General features: G+C 35.1%; 1 protein-coding gene across 2 annotated transcripts in view; it reads right to left on the bottom strand.

The window, feature by feature from the left end:
- The window catches only part of LOC135324885 (transportin-1), an 80,329-nt gene that overhangs the window by 8,387 nt on the left and 51,716 nt on the right, over nucleotides 1–20,226 (bottom strand). For both annotated transcript variants that reach the window (XM_064501929.1, XM_064501928.1), the window contains 14 exons: nucleotides 19,727–19,787; nucleotides 18,901–19,069; nucleotides 15,944–16,096; nucleotides 14,554–14,779; nucleotides 11,948–12,119; nucleotides 9,970–10,056; nucleotides 9,101–9,208; nucleotides 8,735–8,893; nucleotides 8,565–8,652; nucleotides 7,418–7,516; nucleotides 7,075–7,170; nucleotides 4,031–4,106; nucleotides 3,127–3,226; nucleotides 1,622–1,696 (listed from right to left, as the gene is read on the bottom strand). In XM_064501929.1, coding sequence (XP_064357999.1) covers nucleotides 1,622–1,696; nucleotides 3,127–3,226; nucleotides 4,031–4,106; nucleotides 7,075–7,170; nucleotides 7,418–7,516; nucleotides 8,565–8,652; nucleotides 8,735–8,893; nucleotides 9,101–9,208; nucleotides 9,970–10,056; nucleotides 11,948–12,119; nucleotides 14,554–14,779; nucleotides 15,944–16,096; nucleotides 18,901–19,069; nucleotides 19,727–19,787 — 1,669 coding nt within the window. The remainder of the gene's footprint in view (nucleotides 1–1,621; nucleotides 1,697–3,126; nucleotides 3,227–4,030; nucleotides 4,107–7,074; nucleotides 7,171–7,417; nucleotides 7,517–8,564; nucleotides 8,653–8,734; nucleotides 8,894–9,100; nucleotides 9,209–9,969; nucleotides 10,057–11,947; nucleotides 12,120–14,553; nucleotides 14,780–15,943; nucleotides 16,097–18,900; nucleotides 19,070–19,726; nucleotides 19,788–20,226) is intronic.

The following is a 20,226-nucleotide window of genomic DNA, read 5'->3' as shown; positions in this document are numbered from 1 at the left end:
AGCAAGAGAAAGATTTCAAGGTCTCCAAAAAAGTTTTTTTTTTTTTCCATTGTACCTAAAACACATATTACTGTTGGAAGGGCTTGAAAAAATACGTAACTGGAATAAAGTAATCATGTATTCAGATGGCATCAACACCCACTCAAGTGACTAAGTCACATGCCATCACTTGAAGAAAGGTCCAGCTCCTTTCTTGCATAGCAAACCAAAAACTAAGCAAAAAGGAATATACTGTCAAAAGCAAATACATCCTTTTATGCCAGGTGACCAAAGCCCATGGTGCTTAGTTTGAATGTATTAGATCCTACATGACCATCTTGGAAAGAATGTCAATGACTACTTGCTTCAGTAAGTTAAGCTCCTTTTCTCCTATGTTGAAGGATCAATACAGAAACATGTACTGAAACTGCTTGGTGCAACCAACATAGAGAATGCCCTGGAGTTTAAGACTGCAAGTATTTGTTGTTTTCTTCTACTGATACTTGAACGCTCAGAGTTGTGCATTTCCCAAATGAATGATTTTTCTTAGAAGCATCTCAGGTAACTGTCTAAAACGGTGAGATTTTTGTTTTTGCTCCTCAGCATGGCATTCAAAATTCCTAGCTTCTATTCTGATCTTCACATTCAGTATCGTTTGAATCATTTGAAAATGCAATACTGACCCATGATCCCAGGAAGTAATTAGAAACATACTCTGTTTTAGCTAAGAGGACTATCATTAAATTTTGACATACATACCTCAAAAACATTCCACTTTACACACAAGGGGAGTCACACTACTGAACAGTAGTAGCATCTGTCTATGAAACTGAGAAAATTGGCCTTTTTTTTTTTTTTTTTTTTTTTTTTTTTAAAAAAAAACACCTCAAGACTAACACAAAGACACAATATATCAGTTTCTGGATGGGTTGCTTCTGCTTCTTTGCTTTTTACACAAGGCAAATTCATCTTTTGCCTAAATTCTATTGACAGTTTGTCTAGAAACTTATTCTTGGCCTTGGTGTCCTTTTTTTTAAGCCTTGCTCTATTCAGTACTCATCTGAGAAGGATTCTGCAGAGGATTAAGCAATCCCAAAAGCTTATTTTTCAGCAGAAGCAAAATAACTAGATGAGGACAGTACTAAATATTTTTCAGTTGCAACTCTAGTTATTTTCCCCAAATAGTTATTTTTGTGGCAAAACAAACAAACAAACAAACAAAACCCAAACATGAACACGCACACCTAAAACACACCTACAACCAGACAGACCTCATTTTCTAAAAAAAAATTCATTTAAAAGTGTCTTATATGTAGTATAAAAAAATGCAGTTCTTTCAAATGCAGTCAAAAAGTAGTAGGCTGGACATTATGAAAAGTTTCTTGAGAGGGCAATTACCCTTTCAAATAAGATCCCATGCTTTCCAGTATTGTTAAAAAGAAAAGTTTGGAATAACCTCAGTGCATATAACAAAATAAAAAAACACTTTAGATTTTTATGTTGTTTTATCTGAAAGTTCAAGACTCTGCAAAGAAGCCACTATAAACACAAATACAGTAAATGGTAACAGTGGAAAGCAAGAAAGAAACAGAAGATCCAGAAGAGCCACAGTTACAATACACTCTTATACTAGAAACATTACCTTACAGAACATGTCCCGAAGATCATCTTTTGGGCTAATCCACGATGCAACAGCATCACAAAAAAAAATAAAGTCCTATAAGATTAAACAATCATATGGGTTAGAAACCTCAATTTATAGTTCTGAATGCAATGCTTGATGTTCTTTGTATGAACTACACAGGGTCTTTGACTGCAATTCACAACTACTTTTGTTTTATTTACTTTCTAGCCAGCTCAGGTAACAATGATAAATTATTGTATGCATAGGTGTAAGAAACAGTGTTTTAAGTTTTTGATTAAATAAAACAACAAGTTACAAAAAATTTCTCCTCTCCCAGGACACACTTGTCTAATTCTTAGTACACTGACCAAGTTCAAGAACCAATCATCTTATAACAAGCAACAAACTCAAAACTACATTAGCAACTCTTTCTCACATATTTCCAGTTAGAAAAAAAACTACTGCATTTCTTCAATGAGAGCCAGAAGTTTCTGGGACATGCAATGTTTAACATTCAGGTTCACAAGGCACCCCCAAATCCTTCACTCAGTTCATTGGCTGTCATGCATTACCTCCTACTACACTGTTAAAACAAGTCTTTAATTATTAAGTTGACAATATATATTTCTGGATAGGAACTGAGGATAACTACAGGGAAGGAGAGATGGGATAATGAAAAAGCCCTTAAGTTCCTCCTCCCCCTTAAGTTGTGAGAAAGAACAAGTGGACAGCAGAAGAGGGCAATGTTAAGTACAGAATTAGGCATTAGTAAAATGAACTGAAAAATTTCAAAACAAGATAAGGGCTCAACTCATGCATTTCAAGGAGAAAGATTCCAAGCAGGGGAAGGAAGGAAGACCTGTGTGTTTAAGACAATCAGCAACTTGCATCATATTCTCTGTAGGAAATCCTCATGATTTCCAAGAGGAAATCCACCTTCTTTTTTCTCTTAAAACATACTACATTGGTATAGCTTTACTTTGGAGTTGTGGAGACTAAGGAGCAAGTCATATTCTATTCCAGACATGCAATATTTATTTCAGAGAGATGCATCTTCCAAGGTCCAGTCTTCCCTATTCAAACTTTAAGAATTAAATTATTTTGTTCTGTTTCTTTTTTTAAAAAGCCCAGATTGTATCTGAAAAGTAGCATTTCATACATGAAATTTTGCCTAATATTTTCCTTACAGTTCAACACAAAAAATAAAAAAGGAACTAACAGAAATCTTAAAAAAAGTTATTTTAATCAAAGCTCATTACTTACACAATTTGAATGTAAGACTACTTCTCTTCTACTCTTTTCCCTTCCATAGATGATAATTACTGAAATAGAAATCCTGAGGTATCGCTATATGTATCACTAGCAATATAAACACTCCGGTCTCCTCGACCTCAAAAATAAAACTACATCACGTATTGCAGGGCATCAAGAGCAAGGTGGATTTTTTAATACTCCATTTACAGCTTTCACTAAATTTCACATGAGCAAAGAAAAAAAAATTAAGATCTATTCAAGTATCTTACTTGGACTACTCCGCTGGGGTTGACCGTTATCATGGTACATATCCCCCGGAAGGCTGAATCCTTTTCCTCATTGTCCCTTATGTTTCGCAGAGAAGTGCACCTAGTAAGTTGGAGAGCAGAGCTATTAACTGAGTGATAAAGTAATAGAATCAGCTAAGTCAGAACTAGATAACAGTATTTGATGGAATAAGTCACACCGATAAGATGATATGAAATGCTATTCTGAATGCTTAGAAGATAGAAGAATACTGTCGTGTACTGTGTTTACTATTATTATTTACATTAGGCATGATCTGCAGAATCTTGTTCTCCTGTTGTACTACATAGTTACAAAGTGTGACCTGCATTCCATTAAATACAAAAGAAACATGTATCTGAAATATTTATAGAAATTATCATTATTAGAAGCAGAACATATACTACTACCACAATATGAATTATGTCAGATACCACTTACAGAACAGTTATTTAACTTTTACAGCAGCAAGCAAACTATTTTATACATAACAAGTCTATAAACATATATACCTTACAGCAATTCAAGCCTCAGACTGAATTTTAAGTAAAGTAATGCACGGTTTAACTTTTACAGTATTTGCATGCATTGTATTATCATTCTGGTGGATTTTAAAATGCTCTTTCATAGTCAAGCTTTTTAACACAGCAAGCATGTGACAATCTTATCCCATGCATAAATTAGTCGTTAGCCACAACATAAAGAATACATGACGGTGCTACTAAAAACTCACAAACCTGATAGGACAAGATTAGTCACATGGTTGGCAATGATTAAGGATTGAGATTTTGTAACCAACTGAAAATATATCTAAAAGTGAGATAGAGAGAAGAAAGAAAGAGAGTGAAGAAAAATGAATTAAAAAAAAAAAGATTGAATAATACACACCAGGGTCTTATAAACTGCTGTAGCATGGGGGCCACCTCTTGAGGACAAACGTAACCAAGACGACCAATTGTTATTGCTAAGGTAACGCAATCACGGTTATACACCACCAAACGCCAACCAAGACATGAGCAAATGAGGGGGAAGGAGAAAAAATAAAGAAAAAACAACAAATAACTCAGAAACAGAAACCAACAGAATCTGTGTATGATAATAAACATAAGATTTCACCAGTGCTGTTTATTACCACCCCCTAAATAAGAGGCAGCAACATATATGGTATACTCTCCAGGGTAAAAAGAAAAATTAAAGAAGTAAATGAGAGAACACCAAAAACACAATTTCAAATCCAAAGGCTTTTTGATACAAGTAGTCATTCTGCCCTCTTTACAGTTAGCTCTTACATTAAATTTATCTACCATACACTTCTAAGTTTTTATTGAAACATACTGTTCTGGATACTCCTGATAAAAAGGAATTAAACATTTTCAGTCATAATATTATAGATCATAATTTTTTTTAAAAAAATTTGGATTTCAAGATTTCAGTTGGTTTACTATTATCAATACAACTATATTTAGAAACATGTTTACACTGAATACACTGTGGTCTACCTAAAAATACCAAATAAATGATGCCCTTCTCAGTAAGCACTAAATACTTATTTTCTTCATAATCTTGCAGTTTTTATTTTAAAGTGGTTGCTAACTCACAACAACTAATTGCGTAAAATAAATTTGTTATTCCCAATATTTCTATTGTTCACAAAAGGCTCCTTCATAGAAGTCACAGAAGAATCAGACTTCTGATACAAAGGCATTTAGACACATGAATAGCAAAACTGCTTCTCCGTATGATTATAGTTTGGGCCTTTGTTCCGAGGGACAGACAGAAGGAAATACCATCATACAAATGTGTTTTAATGGTGTTTGCTCAACTCACAAAAGATTAATCTTTAGAAAAAGGAGAGGGTGGGGAATAATGTATCAGGATTACTTGAAGCAAAATACACGAATACTACTAAAATCCAGCAGATTTATATGAAGCAGAGAAAGGAAACCTATGTTCAAGGGACATACTATGCAACACTCTAATTAAACAGGCATTTGTGAACAGTTTCATGAAACATGCAATAAAGCAGATGATGCTTTTTCCGAAAAAAGTTTGGTGTAGGATATACTAGCAGCTTGAAGCATACTCATTCCATGAAAGCTACAGCACACTGGTATTGTACTATTTTTTCTCTGATACTACTCATTTCAGTATTCAGCATCTAAAGTTTTCAGCAGATCTAACTTGTGAAACTGTCTTTTCTGTGAGATTGCTCTTAAGTATGTAATTCAAGCATTATGTTAATAATAAACAAGTTATTTGCAATTGAAGTACTATTTCTAAAAGAAGATACACTTGTAGGATTCATCCCTAAGTCCTCACGGCTACAGTCTGTAAAAGGAGGCATAATTGCTGTCAAAGCTGAAATTTTTGGCATGTACTCATTTTCTATGCAATTTTAGCTAACGTCATCTCATGTTTCCATAAAGAGAAGTGGCTTAATAGCTCATTACATAGCAGGCTAAAGTAGAAAACAGTAATATTCTAGCACATACCAGTGGCATGCAGCACAATATCCCACAACAAACTTATTATAAGTACACAACACAACATTTATTTGCAGTTATGCATCCACATTTAAAGTAACTATTAAGAGAATAAACAAAAAGTCAGTATTTGGATGCTTCCAAAAATTCTCTAATAGTGATGGAAGCAAGCATTTAAGTACTGGATGCCTATCAGTTATAGGTACTACACATCCATCAGTGGGGGGGAAAAACAAGGAGGGGGTGTAAATAAAAAAAAAAATATATATATATTTTATATTCCTATACTAGTCCATAGTCTAGTTCATAATGAGTAGGTATTTACTCCAAAATTATCTTTTTAAAAAGCAATACCTATAATATGCCAAACAACTAGCTAATTTTTCTTAAAGTTCACCTTCCATACTAGACTGGAGAAGTAGGGGAAAGAAGAGAAGGGGATAGGGAAACTGGAGCTTTTAAGTTCACAAAATACTGGAGGAAAATATGCACTGAAAATCTCTCTCCAATTTACCTCATGCTTAGCTCATAAAAATGCATCTGTAGCACTGAACTTGTATCATTTTTAATCATGTCAGGTTATAATGACTAAACTATTGTTTTCTCACATGATAATTAGTTATCAAATAGAAAAAAATTGGAAAGATTCTCTATTAATAAAATAGTAAAACAAAAACATATCAAATCATTAATAGAGTTTTCCTGTAGTATGGAAGGTGCTCTTCATACCAGAACATGCCCTCTAAAAATGCAAAAGAAACAAGCCTCAGAAATTTGGATTTAATAAGGCACTTATGAACTGCTCCCAATTTGAAAGTCAAAGTTGTTGGCCAGAACACAAACACACGTGCCATTGTTAGCCTTGTTTTTAGAAATTTGTAATCAAATGATCAGGTAATAGATATTGCACATAATTTTAGTTACATTGTGGTAATATTGCCATCACAGATCTAGATTTTATGCATGATATTATGAAATAATCTTTTAAACTAGTCTTTTTTGTAAATTAAAAGTTCATTTTTTGTTTTTATATGCTGATTACATTTGCTTCAAACTTTAGACATATATATACAGTACACATTATATGTAAGTACATGCATATATTAAAATCAGTGAAAAGGCCACTAAGTCTTAAAAGTGTTACTGCATACATTTGTCATATCAAATAAACAAAGTTGTAAGAAAATATTTAAACTTTAGATAATGATAAATATAATAAATGTTACAAGATGAGAAAGCAACAATTTTAAGAATCTAGATATATGATAGATGCTTTGCTGCAAAACTGAGACTTGTAAGACCTTCTGCAAAACAGATTACTTTTGTTTAGAAAAGCCGGATACATAGCAGTGAAACCAGTTCTGGTGCATTTTGTCTATGTATTTTTTTAAGCCAAAACAAACAAAAAACCTAATTCCCTTCACCATGAATGGTTCAGTTTTTGGGTACCTGTGTTCTCTAACAACGTCTTTGGCGTGTTGGGTCTGTTAATTATTTCTACAAGCTGGTGCAACACCATTGGAATATAAGGCTGCATCTCTATACCTAAAATAGCCAAAAATAAAGATTCAGAAGAAAATGACCTTTAGTATACATAATCTCAATAGATCCAGTACACTGAACTTTATATCAGGACAAGAATCTCAAATTTTAATTAAGTTTTAACATGAAATATCACTCTGGAAAAAACAAAACAAAAAAACAAAACAAAAAACAAAAAACCCCCAAACAAAACATGCCAAAAGTGAAAACATTCAAGAAAGTCTCTCAAAAGAAAAAAAAATAATCTTACCCATCTGGATGGAGATTTCTCCAATTGCCCACGTGGCATTGTTGCACACAGAAATGAATTCAGGGTTTAAGTTGGTTCCCAAAATGGGCATGAAATCAGCTAGAAAGAACAACATTTTAAAATCTCATCACACAATACAACCATCTTGCCCTAATATTGTAAGTTCACAATAAAACTTTTTTTTTTTAAAAAACATGTAAGCCTATTTAAATGGTTGGAAAGTGTTATGCACGAATTAACAAGAGCTATATTTCTGCTACGTAGTGGATTAACCTGGATTTTAGAATCTAAACAGATCAATACAAGTCTTTTCAAACTATGATTTGAAAGGTTCCTAGTAAGATTTTACCTTTATGTACATCTATAAATTTTTCTCCCTGTCTTTTGGGGATGGGAAGTGAGGGGGAGAGGGGTAGGGAAAGAAAAAAAAAATCAAATATAAGTACTTCTAGTTTTTGTAAGATAGTTGAACAGCCCTCAAAGCACGTAGAGAGCTACACATTCAGCTATGCTTGAAAATAAAGCCTAGAAGGCAATCGCCTCCTTGATTAAATGTACTCTAAGAAAATATTATTAATCACAAAGATAAGATTATGGTATTTGCCAAAATAAATTTTCAGTTTCCAGCCTATCCAAACACTCATTTGACAAGCTGAAGGCATCTCCAGGGCATTTGAGGGAAGAGACAACAAATATTTTAGAAGTTTGTAACTGATGCTACTTCCCTACCAAAAAGGAAAATTTCCCTCTAAGTTTTCTAATTTTAATATATATGTAATTATATAACACTAAATTAAAGTAGAACAATAGAATTTACAAACTGAAGAATTTAATCAAAGAAAGCAACTGTTCTAATTAAAGTCCAAGTCTATCTGTATTGCTTTATTCCAGCAAAACAGGCAGCTCATTGCATTATAAAAATCAAGCGACAAAACGAACCTCTTCACTGTCTATAAAAGGAAAAATACAGATCTTTAAACGCACAGTTTGAAGTAGAGAAGACTATACACTCCTGCTGATAAACGGTAATGAAAACTAACACCACTGTAACAAGGCCAGCTACAGAAGCTGGCTTAACAATGTCTAAGCCAACTTCTTACCAATTTGTAAAACAAGTCAATTGTTTTATATATAAAAAGAAACATACCGATGCAAGGCTTAACATGCTGAAAACACGCCTTTGTCAGATCACCTAACAATGCAAAAGAACTCTGTCGTACCTCAGGCATTTTATCCTACAGAAGAAAAAAAAAGATAATTCTAGTAGTGGTTTTCTCTTCAGAAAGAAAATTCTGGGATTAAACAGGTTCATCTCACCTGCATGCATTGATACATTAGTGTCAGGATATTGCTGCGAGCCACTAGCTGTTCAATGTTGCCTCCAAGTCCTTCAGCTAAACCACTAAGTAAATCAAGAGCCACAATCATGAAGTCTTTATCTGGAGCCTCATATTGGTCTGGCTGAGCATTGTGCAACTGCAACAAACAAGTACACATTTTCAAAACAAGTATTACATTATCTCAGAAGTACGCATGAAAGAAAAAAAGGTTTTCTGACTGCAGCTTCATTTAGACGTTCAACAGTTATACTATAAATCCCTTTACATAGCCGTAATATTACATACTTAATACATTGATTGAAGGAGATATTCTGAAATCCTAGGAATAGCAATAGAAAAATACCATGGCTTGTGCAAGGGTCTTCTGCACCAGATTTACACAACGCTGGTACACAGGTTCACAGTATGGAAGGAAGCCAGATTGCAAGGCAGTAGCAACTGAGGACAGGCACTGGAATAAATAAATAACAAAAAAGTTACAAGTTTGCCTCATGCCCCCAGTGCCTTTTACTGCAGGGATGAGGGGAGGAGGTGGGCAGTGTCAGCATTGTAAGTACCGTCATATCTAGCTGATTAAATAAAGACAATCTAGAAAATCAGTACTTATTAGCTGAGCCAGGTCAATCATCAGCTAACTGTGACTCTCTCCTAAATATGCCAGTTGATAAAATTTCTCCAGTAGTAGTATCTTCGTAGATGTGGCTGACAAAGTGCATATGAATACAGCTACTACAATATTCAGCCAACACTTACATTAAGCTGTAGCATCTTGTTCACATACAAGCCTTAAAGTTAGGTTATGAAACTACTTTTTCTAAAAGAGTTTTCTTCCTTCAGATTTGGAAAGTATAGCAATTTACATGGTCCAGTTCACACCTTTGGTTTGTTTGACAGAAGCTTTAATAGAGGAATGAGGGGGTGTGTGTGGGGGGGAAAGAGGTAAAAAAGAGAAGAAGGAACACTTTTCTTTGGGATTCTTTTTAAAGAAAAAAATACTCAAAAACAGCAGAAAAGAAATCTAAACTTTCCACTAAACCTAATGATACTTCTTTAGGCACAAGATCTTCTCACTACAATAAGATTTTCTCTGTTACGAAAAATGTCTAACACTGTCAACTTTTATAGTCACACTTCCTAGTAGGAGTTTCTTCAGTAATGCAAGTGTAACTCCTAAAAGAAATTGATAAAGGATATTCAATTTTTAACATTTACCTCTAATAAAGGGAAGAGATCTTTATCTTCATCCTTCAACATATTCCATTTCTGGATTAATGGAGGCATTAGCATCTGAATATATTCCTGTTTAGGATGAAAATGCATCAGCTGCTTAAACAATTTCAATATATTGGTTTTCTAGCCTTGAAATATACTAAATGTGGAATGAAGAACCACTTACACTTTTCTTTTGACAAAAAACAAAGCTGATGTAACATAATTCAATCATTGTTGTAATCTGTTTAAAAATCGATGGCTCTTCTGTCTACTGATAGAAGTTTAATCCTAGTATTTACAACCTAGGTCTTAAGATTTTCAACAAAACAGCAATATCAATCAAATTTGTTTCTAGTATTATAGTTGAGGTAGTAAGAAGTAGTGACTGATGGAACTCAGCTAAACGCTTTTACATAAAGGTAACCTTGTAAGTCTTAATTTCCTCATGCTATTGGTGAGCTCTACCATATAAAAAAAATTTGAAGATTGGTTCTGCCATCACAAGTGTTTATTTAATTATATGCAGAAATACATCAAATGCCTGTATGTGGGAATTATTTTTGTGAAGCAATACTCATGTAATAATTTCTAAATACAACAAAGTGGGAAAGACAATACTCCATTCTGTTCAACAACAGGTTTTTTGTTTTGTTTTTTTTTTTTTGGTAGAGGCACATAACCCTTTGCAGAGTGGATCTTTTCCTCCAGGTTTGATTTCAGTCTAGCAACTTTCAATGGCTCCCTGGTTTGTAAATCCACATGATCACCTCAGGGCATATGGAAAAATCTCTTCACTAGCAATACAATCTGGCTGTGCATTTGCCACCTGCTTTCCTCAGCCATGTCCTATTGCCCTCAAGCTACAATCCCATCCATGTTTGTCAAAATTCTTCCTTGAGCAACTAACCATCCATGGAGGCAGTCATTTCCCATCCTTCCAGAAGGACCCATTTCCACCAGTATGCAACAGCTTGATACAGAATGGGTATCTTCTCTGCCACCGCTCAGTCACAAGGACATTAAGCAGGGCATCCCTATAGTGCCTGTTGCTCCCAAGAAGGTATCCAAAGATCCAGCAGATGCTGCCAGCTAATGCTGTGCCCAAAGATAATGTTCTAAAGGTCTGAAGAAAGTCCCACTGCCAGCAGGAGCTCCCATTTATCTTCCTCGTGGTACTGTCAACTGTCAAGTTGGCCAAAGCCAGAGGGAGATTGAAGAAGAGGTCTTCTGATTGCATGAGGCCTTGGATAGGAAGTGAAATGCCATGGCAACAAACCAAATAGTTTTATTTTAGTGTGTCTGTCATGTGAAACATTACAGAGAGACAAAACAAATTCTAATAGCATAAGAAGATGCACGTAACATGTATGTATATTCTATTAATAAGCACACATGCTACAAAAAAACACATGCTACAAAAAACACATTATGTGCCTGTGTGTTACCTGTGCTGTGTCCAAAAGATTTTGTGTTTTTATATATTAAATGTATGTCTATTCCACCCTCTGATAAAGCAGTTTCAGGCAACAATGTGCTCCAATACATTAGAAAGAGACACACAGAGAGCAGCTTAGTTGTACTGAAAGCTGCTCCCCAAAAGAGACCGGTCATTAGAAATTCACATACACATTCCACCTACTTCTAAAAAGTTCTTTTTAGTATCTATACTGACATAGGTATCTCCTTTGACCTGAAAAGTGTTGAGACTGGAAAAAATCAAATTCAAAGCGCAATTCAAAAGCCACTACAAACACAGTGGTTTATTCAAAACAGGGATTGTTTGTGTAGTGGGCAAATTACAAGCAGTCTACATAAGCATTTTACATGTAAATATTTAGTATGATCAAAAATTATACAGAAAGATAAAGATTTCCATTTTGTAAAAAAGCAAAAAACCAAAAACAACAAACAAACAAAAAAGCTGAACCCATTTCTCAGCATACAATGAGCACTTCTACAGAACGTAAGGGATACTCACTGGTTTGTTTAGATGATGTCCTACAGAATCTGCCAGAGTTCCTATAGCATCATAAAGAATGAGCAGGTTTTTATGCTGGTATTTACTAAATGCGAAGACCAAAGTGTCAAGTATATAAGCAAGATAAGGAACAAGCTCTGTACAAGCCTCCTCTTCTAGAGTAGCAAAGGCACTGAGGGACAAAAAACAGGTCAGTCAGTACCTTGAAAACAAAACAAAAACAAACCAAGAAAACTCAACAACATCCCAACACAACACATTTCTGTTCAATACAAGTTGTATTTAGTCCTCAGACTCATCTGAGGTATGTTTTCAAACTGGTATTACTGAGATAACCCAGATCTATTTTGATGGAACACATAAGGACTCACTCGCGCTGCAATGAATAAAATTCAAAAATATTTTCGTAAAGCCATGCATACACAGGAAAAATCCCTAGAAGAGTTACTGTACAGGAAGTTACAATACATTAACTGAAACATTAGGAACCATAACACAAGCTGTTACATTTAATGTGCGCTGTAGCTGCACCTAAAAGCTCCAGTACCATTGTGCCAGATACCATGCCAACATCGGATAGCCTGTACCCTTTGGAGTTCACTACACAGAAAAACAGATAAAGACAGAGAAAACAGAAAGCAAAGGCAGTACATGAACAACTTTGTCCTGCCTTGATCAAAGCACACATCACAGAACCTTATCAGATTGTCTGTTAAATTTTTATGAACGATGGCACCAATAAATAAATAAAAAATCATATATACCATCTCAGAGAAATATTAAAATGAAAAAATCATGAGCTATTAAAGATTTACTCACCTGGCTTGTGTCAAAAAAACTATTATGAGCCTATCCTAGCACTAAAAATTTACGCATCACCCTATGAGGTGAACAACCCCTTGCTAGTGTGCTACCAAATACAGAAATGCCTTTTTCTTAGCATGATACAACTGTGAACGCTTTAAATGGCTAACAGCAGTGTCATCTATTATTTTGCTTTTTCAGAAAGACATAGAATGTGAGCAGGAGAACATACGTAAGTCAAAGAGCTTTTTGGGTATCCCCAATTAAAGGAGCAGTTTCTCAATAGCAAAGGAAATGACAGTTAGATATCTGAGATGATATAGAAGTTGGTGATGAAAATATGTAATACTCTATACTCAATTTTCAATATAGCAGGCATTAAAGATCTGTGTAGCTTTTCACTGTAGGGATGCATGTTTTTTTGCTCCTCTCCGAGAATGATCACCACATGTCCTTACAATTTATAAAGCTAGCAAGTATGTCTTGACTTATAACAGCTCCACATTTTCCTCAAAACAGAATTCCCCAGACTGTTTATTTTCTTCCTGCAGCAGTAATTTTAATGAAACTCTACTCTGAAGAAAGTATTTTAATGTATGCTATAAATCTAGCACTGGCTGAACTTAAAAACAAACAAAAAAAAATCAGTTGATTATTTTTGTATTTCCCTTGTTTCCTTCCTATTACTTCAGCAATTTCCACTGTCTATTGCGTATCCTTTGTAAGCACTCCATGAGGGTATTCAACAATTGCAACACAGCTGTTTTTAACTACATGTACATTTTAACCATGTTCTGTATGAGAGAAGTGTGGACAAAAGTTATTTTTAAAAAAAAGTTGTACTGAACTCTGATTCCTTGGATTAAAATCTGTAAAGCAAATATTCTTGTATCATCATGTTCTTGTTCATTCTGGAAGGAACAGGAGCTTATCACTTTGAGGAGACAGGTAGGAAGCGGCTGGAGTTAAAGCAGAACAAATTTGATAGCCAAATGTTTGACAAAGTTTAGAGACAAAAAGGGAAAAACCATATAATACACAAATCCTGCTTAATAAATTTAATTAAACTCGTTGTACCCATTCTCAGGCAAGGATACATCTACCAGTTTGTGCTTAGTACAAGAACTCTGATCTCAGCTTTGCCCTTATGCACCACTAAAACTAAAAAAGCACATTTTAAGCACACAATCAGATGCAGATCTAATACTGCTTTATGAAGAAACCTTATTGGCAAAACTGCTTCTTTTTTGAAGTATCAGTAGACAAGAGAGAAAGGGAATATTATCTCCCAGGATCTCCCTTTCAAGAGAAGAGGAGTCTCCCTTGCAAAGAATTTTAATGCAATTGTTTTGGTGATCCTGAGCCAGATATAAGCAACGTCAGTAACTGAATGATAGGATAGTTTTCCATTGTCACTGGTATTAACTCTGTACATACACATATAAAAGCCAGATGAATGGTGTCAGTGATGATGTCAATGAAACAAGTAATTTCAAATACTGAAAAAACAGGTGTCACATATAGATAACTTTCTTTTACTGCAATATATTCTTTTAGTTCAGTGATTAACATACTATGAAAACAAACTGGACAAGAGAAATGCAAATTAACTTTTTCATTTTATCAGAACTCAGAAGAATTTGTGAGTGCTCCACAAGAAGCTGAACTTACCCCTATTTAAAAGAAAAAAAAATATCAATTGCTAAAAATGGAGTGATGCTTTCATCAAAAAAGGCATTAAAACAGTGTCCCATGAAAATGCAGTGCCAAAAGTAGTGCTTTTTGTTCAAGCTTTGACTCACCTGCAGGCAGCTTCTTGTACTCTCTTGTTGCTATCCAGGATACGCTTTAGCAACTCAGTCATTAATGGCTTCAAGTATGTGTCTGGGGGTTGACTAACTACCCAGTGTGCATAGCGACTAAGAGTCCAGCATGTAATGGAGCGCACAAGAGCCTTTTTGTCAGAGAGGCACTGAATAAGGTGAGGGATCAGCTCAGGAAGATATGGAATCATACCCTGCATGCAGCCTGTAAGGAAAAGCACCATAGCTATTGCAGAACCACAATTAACAGAAGAAGTCCTCTATTAAGTTCTCTGCTTTCTAGAAAGGACATACTCTCATTCTCTATCATGCAGTAATACATTTCACAACATATTACATACGATCTACCTAAGTTATGTTAGCTCCTTACCATAAGCAATACTTAAAATCCCTAATCAAATTTATATACATCTCAATTATATTTCTACTTCAGTGCTTCTCCAAACTCCGAAAGTTCTTCTTTATTATCTGGAGCACAGCAAGTACATCCAAATAAATACATTTGTACAGCCTGGAAATCCTACCAAAAACATCAGTCCACTCAGAGTGACCAAAAAAGCCATATGAAAAGATTCAGCCTTGAAAGTAAACAGTCACTTCATTAAAAAAGATTCTTTAAGAAATTTAATTCTCTTCTTGTTTTCTCCTAGTTTCACACAAATATTGACCAGCAAAAAACCCTACATCTTTAAGATCAGCAAGGGCAGTAACAATAAATCCAGATTTGTCAAAAGTGCTAACTTTTACTTTGCTTGACTGGAAATCAAAAATCAACAAAAAAGTCTCTAGCAACAAAGAAAAAGTATGTTCAGTAGGCACTGTGGAAAAACAAAGATAATCCTGGCATAGCCTCCAGCATACTCCTTCAGTTTCCAAAATGCAGAGGTATGCTGGAAATACTGGCAACTCTTCCCCCTCCCCTTGAGCCTTTGAGTAAGTACAAAGAAATGGAAGAGATCCATCCACAAAAAATACTTCAGTACACTCAAGTCATAGGACTACCATCTTTTGCGTTCCTGACAGGCACTAAACGAAATTAAGACTTAAATTTATTCAGTGTCCCTTTTATGTCAAGCCAAGATAGTACTTTGTGACTGACCCATAAATATGTACTGCAGAGTTACAAAAGGGAAGGAATAAAGGAAACGAGCCAAGATATTCAGCCTCCCAAACATACGTAGCTTTGAAAATGAAAAATTAAAGCAATAACTGCAGTCACCAAGTAGCAGACATAGAGATTAATCAACACACTGAAACCATATCAGCTACGCACACATACCTGTTTGCATGAGTAAATTCACCTAGAATTCTAAAGCTGCTTTAGAACCAACCAAAAAATTCAGCAGCCTGATAGGCAATGTTACCTTACCTTCAGCAATTGCTCCAAGAACAAGGATACCAGATTCTTTGACTACCCATTCTGGATGGAAAAGCAATTCCTTCAAAAGGGGCAAGATGTGTGGCAGAAGTTCATCACGAAATACGTTGGCCAGGACATCTAGAGCAGCAGCAGAACATTTCCCTGAGGAGAATTAATGGAGTGTTAATCTCTGCATAGCATACAACCAGTTGTAGTCAGACAGTATAACCCTCATTTTAACTTCCAGCTGCCGGTGGAGTCTCCAGGTATGAGGAGGAAGAATACTTCTAAGTTATTACAAGACATGGTGATCCACTGTACTCTGATACATAGTTATGGCTCTTAAAGTCAGCTTTGCAGCACATACATAGCCACTAAAGATTTATACACTAGGGATATTAACACACAAAGATAGGAGACCCAACATTACATTGCAACATTACATACATTACATAATTTCAGGATGGAGTAACACTACTGAAAGTCTGTGACTTCAACGTAACATACTAACTAAAGAAACTAAGGGGAGAGGGATATGGCGTAAAAACATTAGCATTCGATTAAAAAAAAAGTTCTAGAGTGATCCACATCTCAAAGCAAAAGAAGCAAAATCATAAAGCTCTAGAGACTGCAAGGAATTTACTGGCCTCTGCACTAAGTTCTTATACCTTACTCCTATTTCCTGATATACCAATATAAGGAGGAAGAGATCACACATGAAAGTTTTTTTTAGAAGCTTTTAATCCTATACTTTTAGCAAATAAAAGCTCATTTAGAAAAAAAGATCAGCAACAACTTCAAAACATGATTGCTCTTGGAGCGTGATTTCAAAACATGAAATCCTTAACTCTGGTTCTCTGCTGTGGCATTGTCATGTTTAGAAAAGTAACGCTAAGCTTGTTTTACAAAGATTGCCTATATATGAGAATTTAAACTGCACTTCTGTGCTTATTGGGCTTTCACTTCCTTCTTAATCTGTCAGAAAGGATCCAACTGGAACAAAAGTATATACAAGATAGGTATCAGAGGTAATACACAAAAGTCCTAAACTCAACTCAAACCACTACTAAGCCCAAATAAAGGCATAGAAAAGTTTCACCTGGAAGGTAGCAACTACCGGAACAAATAATAAACACAAGACTTATTTACTCTGCTCCCAGAAACAGGGCACATTCAGTTCCCAGTTTCAGATAACCTAGATTCTCTCAAGCCTAGATGATATACGTCAATACAGATTTTCCCCTACCTTCCTCCTGCTCTTTCCCCTTCGGGCCATCATTCCTGGTCAACTTTAGCTTCCTCATCAAAACTCTGGACCATAAGTTGCCCTCTCCCAATTTCAAATATCTTTTTCAAAAAAATTATATTTAGTTCTGCCCTGTCTACAAACAACAGTGACAAGAACAGCTTTGCGAATCTATAACTATACTCTTTTCTAAATAAGAGATTTTACAAAAAGGAGTATATTTATGCTCATATTTTCTTCTAAAATAACAATAATAAAAAATTCAGATATGACTCAATGTTGTTTGATGCATAAGCTTCAAGCTATGTTCATCTGTCACAGAAATCTCAGGACTATGGAAAAGACAATTTTATGTGGACATTTGAATTCCTGAACTGAAAAGGCAGCTTCTTTCAGGAACAAACTTTTCTGTAAGACCCTTCCACCATACAGTGAAAAGGACAAAACAGTACAAGAACAAAATAAAGTGAATGGATTGAGAAGCTTGTGAATGAAAGCTGACACAGCCACCAAGATCAGGTGTTTCATTTCCACACCTTAAGAGTTCAATGAAGTAGCTCAAAATAATGTATGAAGCTGTTGACACAAAACCTATAAATTTTGATTTCCTACTTATATGAGAAAATCTAATTGTAGACTCTCTCGATTCAAAAAGAATGCATGTTTTATCAAATTAATCCACATCAACACACAACTTTCCAATACTCCCAAGATGTCAGACTTTCTCACTTTGTTAGCAAAGTCTTATGAATCACAACTGAGAAGCCAGCTCTTGGATTGACAATAACCTAGTTGAGAACTTGCTCTACCTTTTCAGTTGGTTAGCAGCAGACTCAACAAAAAGACAAAGTGGTAGTCACAGATCTATCTCACACAGAAACAGTCAAAACACAAATCCTTGACTGCTCTAGAATGAGGCTGCTTGATTGCAAAGTATATTTATGTCAGATTCATCAGAATCCCATCCATGATCTTTTATCACTGAGCTTAAAAATCAATCAGTGGCATTTTCTTTCCTTGTCACATGACCCATTGACCCTAAAGATCCCAGGATATATACAGATCATCAAAACTGCTTTTTGCTCAGTTCTCCTCTTTTCATAACTGAAGTTCTACGTTCTGCTCAGAAGCAAATTTCTCACATATAAAAAGAACTACTGGTAATTGCTGGTTGTGGTAGTAGTAGTATATTTGGGGGGGCGGGATATGAGGAGGGGGGAAAAAAAAGAAAAAAAGAAAGAAAAGGAAAAAAAAAGCCACACACTCACATAACACTTTTACAGGGAAGAGTAAAGTACAAGAAAGAATTACCAAGCTTCCTCAAGCTAAGAACAATGTGAAAGGGTTTTTTTTTCTTTCTTTCCTTTTTTTTTTTTTTGGAAGTAAGCATGGTTTATATTAGCTTATAGAATTAAAATTCTAAGCCAAAAGCCTCTGTTAAATTGCATCCAGTGGGTATTTGCAGCTCCATCTGCCATAGTCAACATAAGAAATAAGCTTACAGCTGGCTAGTTTTTGTCAGTGCAGTTACATAGGCAAAATGTGTTATGCATCTGAAAGACTTCCTGAAACACACCAATTATATCAGGAGATAGTTCTGTTTCTGTTCTAAACCAAAGCCTCAGTATTACTATACAAAAAAAATTCTCTTTTTACTGTAGTTACCATATTACACAAGTACCAAGTATTTTTAAACATTTTATACATTACTTTGACATACTTAAATTCCAGTCAGAAATAGTATCATCATCATCAAGTTCATCATCATCATCGTCATCATCTTCAATACCATCTTCTTCATGCTGCTGTGCCACCGTTCGTGAACGATGAAAACGAGGTCTTATGTCCTGTTCACTATCTGGAATTGCTTCATCTTCTTCAACATCCCCCTGTCATCAACATGTTTTAATCAGATAAACTAGTGCAACTATATTGCTCAAAGAAATTAAGAATATAGTGTAAAATTTAGTTCAAGATTTCATAAGCGTATTAAAGATTCACATGCCACTTGTACTGCCCAGCTAACTAAAAATGTCATTTTTCCTGCATTCTGCTATAGTATCTCCCAGGAAAATGAAGGGCAAATAGAAGGAAGAGAACTAAGTTCACACAAAAGTAGAAAGTATCTTTCTTGTTAAGAAATAATTCTTGATGAGAATGAATTGGGAGAAAGTTAGGGGAAAGAAGTTTTAGAGAAATTCTGGTAGGCGTCTATACTCCAAAATGTTGTTATAAAAAAGCCATGTCATTCAGTCCAGAAGGGCATCAGGACTAATTCTGAACATTCTTTTTAGGCTGCATTGTTGCAGCAGTTCATGGGTAAGTTTGAGGTGGGTAGGGATGACAACCAAGAAAGTCTGCAGATCCAGCTATTTTACAACAGACATAACAGTAGCATTTAGATTTGGAACAAAATACGGTGCCCTCAAAAGCTAACTCTCCGTGGAACAGGTGGTAGACCAGTTCTGTACTACCAGCTGAACCATTCCGAGTTACAGGTCACAAGCTGACCAGATTCTTACAGAGCAATAGAAATTGGTGCTCACCTTCAACAGAATAATATCTATCTCTGAGTATTTCATACCATTTACCAGCACAGGTATCAGCCTATAAGGAAATAATGATACATGTCAAAATAACACATAAATAAAACAAGCCCATTTTCAGTTACCGGGGCCATAATTTATTGTTGCCAAACAAAAACCCCAAATCAAGAAAACTTTAGCTTGCTCACAAAAGCTAGTACCTAAACCAAACTCCATTTATGAGGTGTATCGATATTTTGTAATCCAAAAAAATGCCAATTTCAAATTACAAACTTTCTAACTAGAGCTAGCCAGATAGCAGAACCAAGTTTTTACACTTTAAAAAATGGAATATTCTTCAATATGATAAATTTTGTCCAGAAGCACCTTTTGAAAATTAAGTCTAAAGCTTTTGAATAAGAATTTAAACTCTCACAATACACTTGGTAAATAAGTACCAAGGAGTAAACCTGTCCCAGCCATCCTTAGTTAGCTCTCAGCGGTAGCACTTATCACTTAAC

This window comes from Dromaius novaehollandiae, chromosome Z (genome assembly GCF_036370855.1).
Source record: "Dromaius novaehollandiae isolate bDroNov1 chromosome Z, bDroNov1.hap1, whole genome shotgun sequence".
NCBI classification, from domain to species: Eukaryota; Metazoa; Chordata; class Aves; order Casuariiformes; family Dromaiidae; genus Dromaius; species Dromaius novaehollandiae.
The sequence above is the reverse complement of the archived record's forward strand: the minus strand, read 5'-3'. Positions and strand labels throughout refer to the sequence as shown.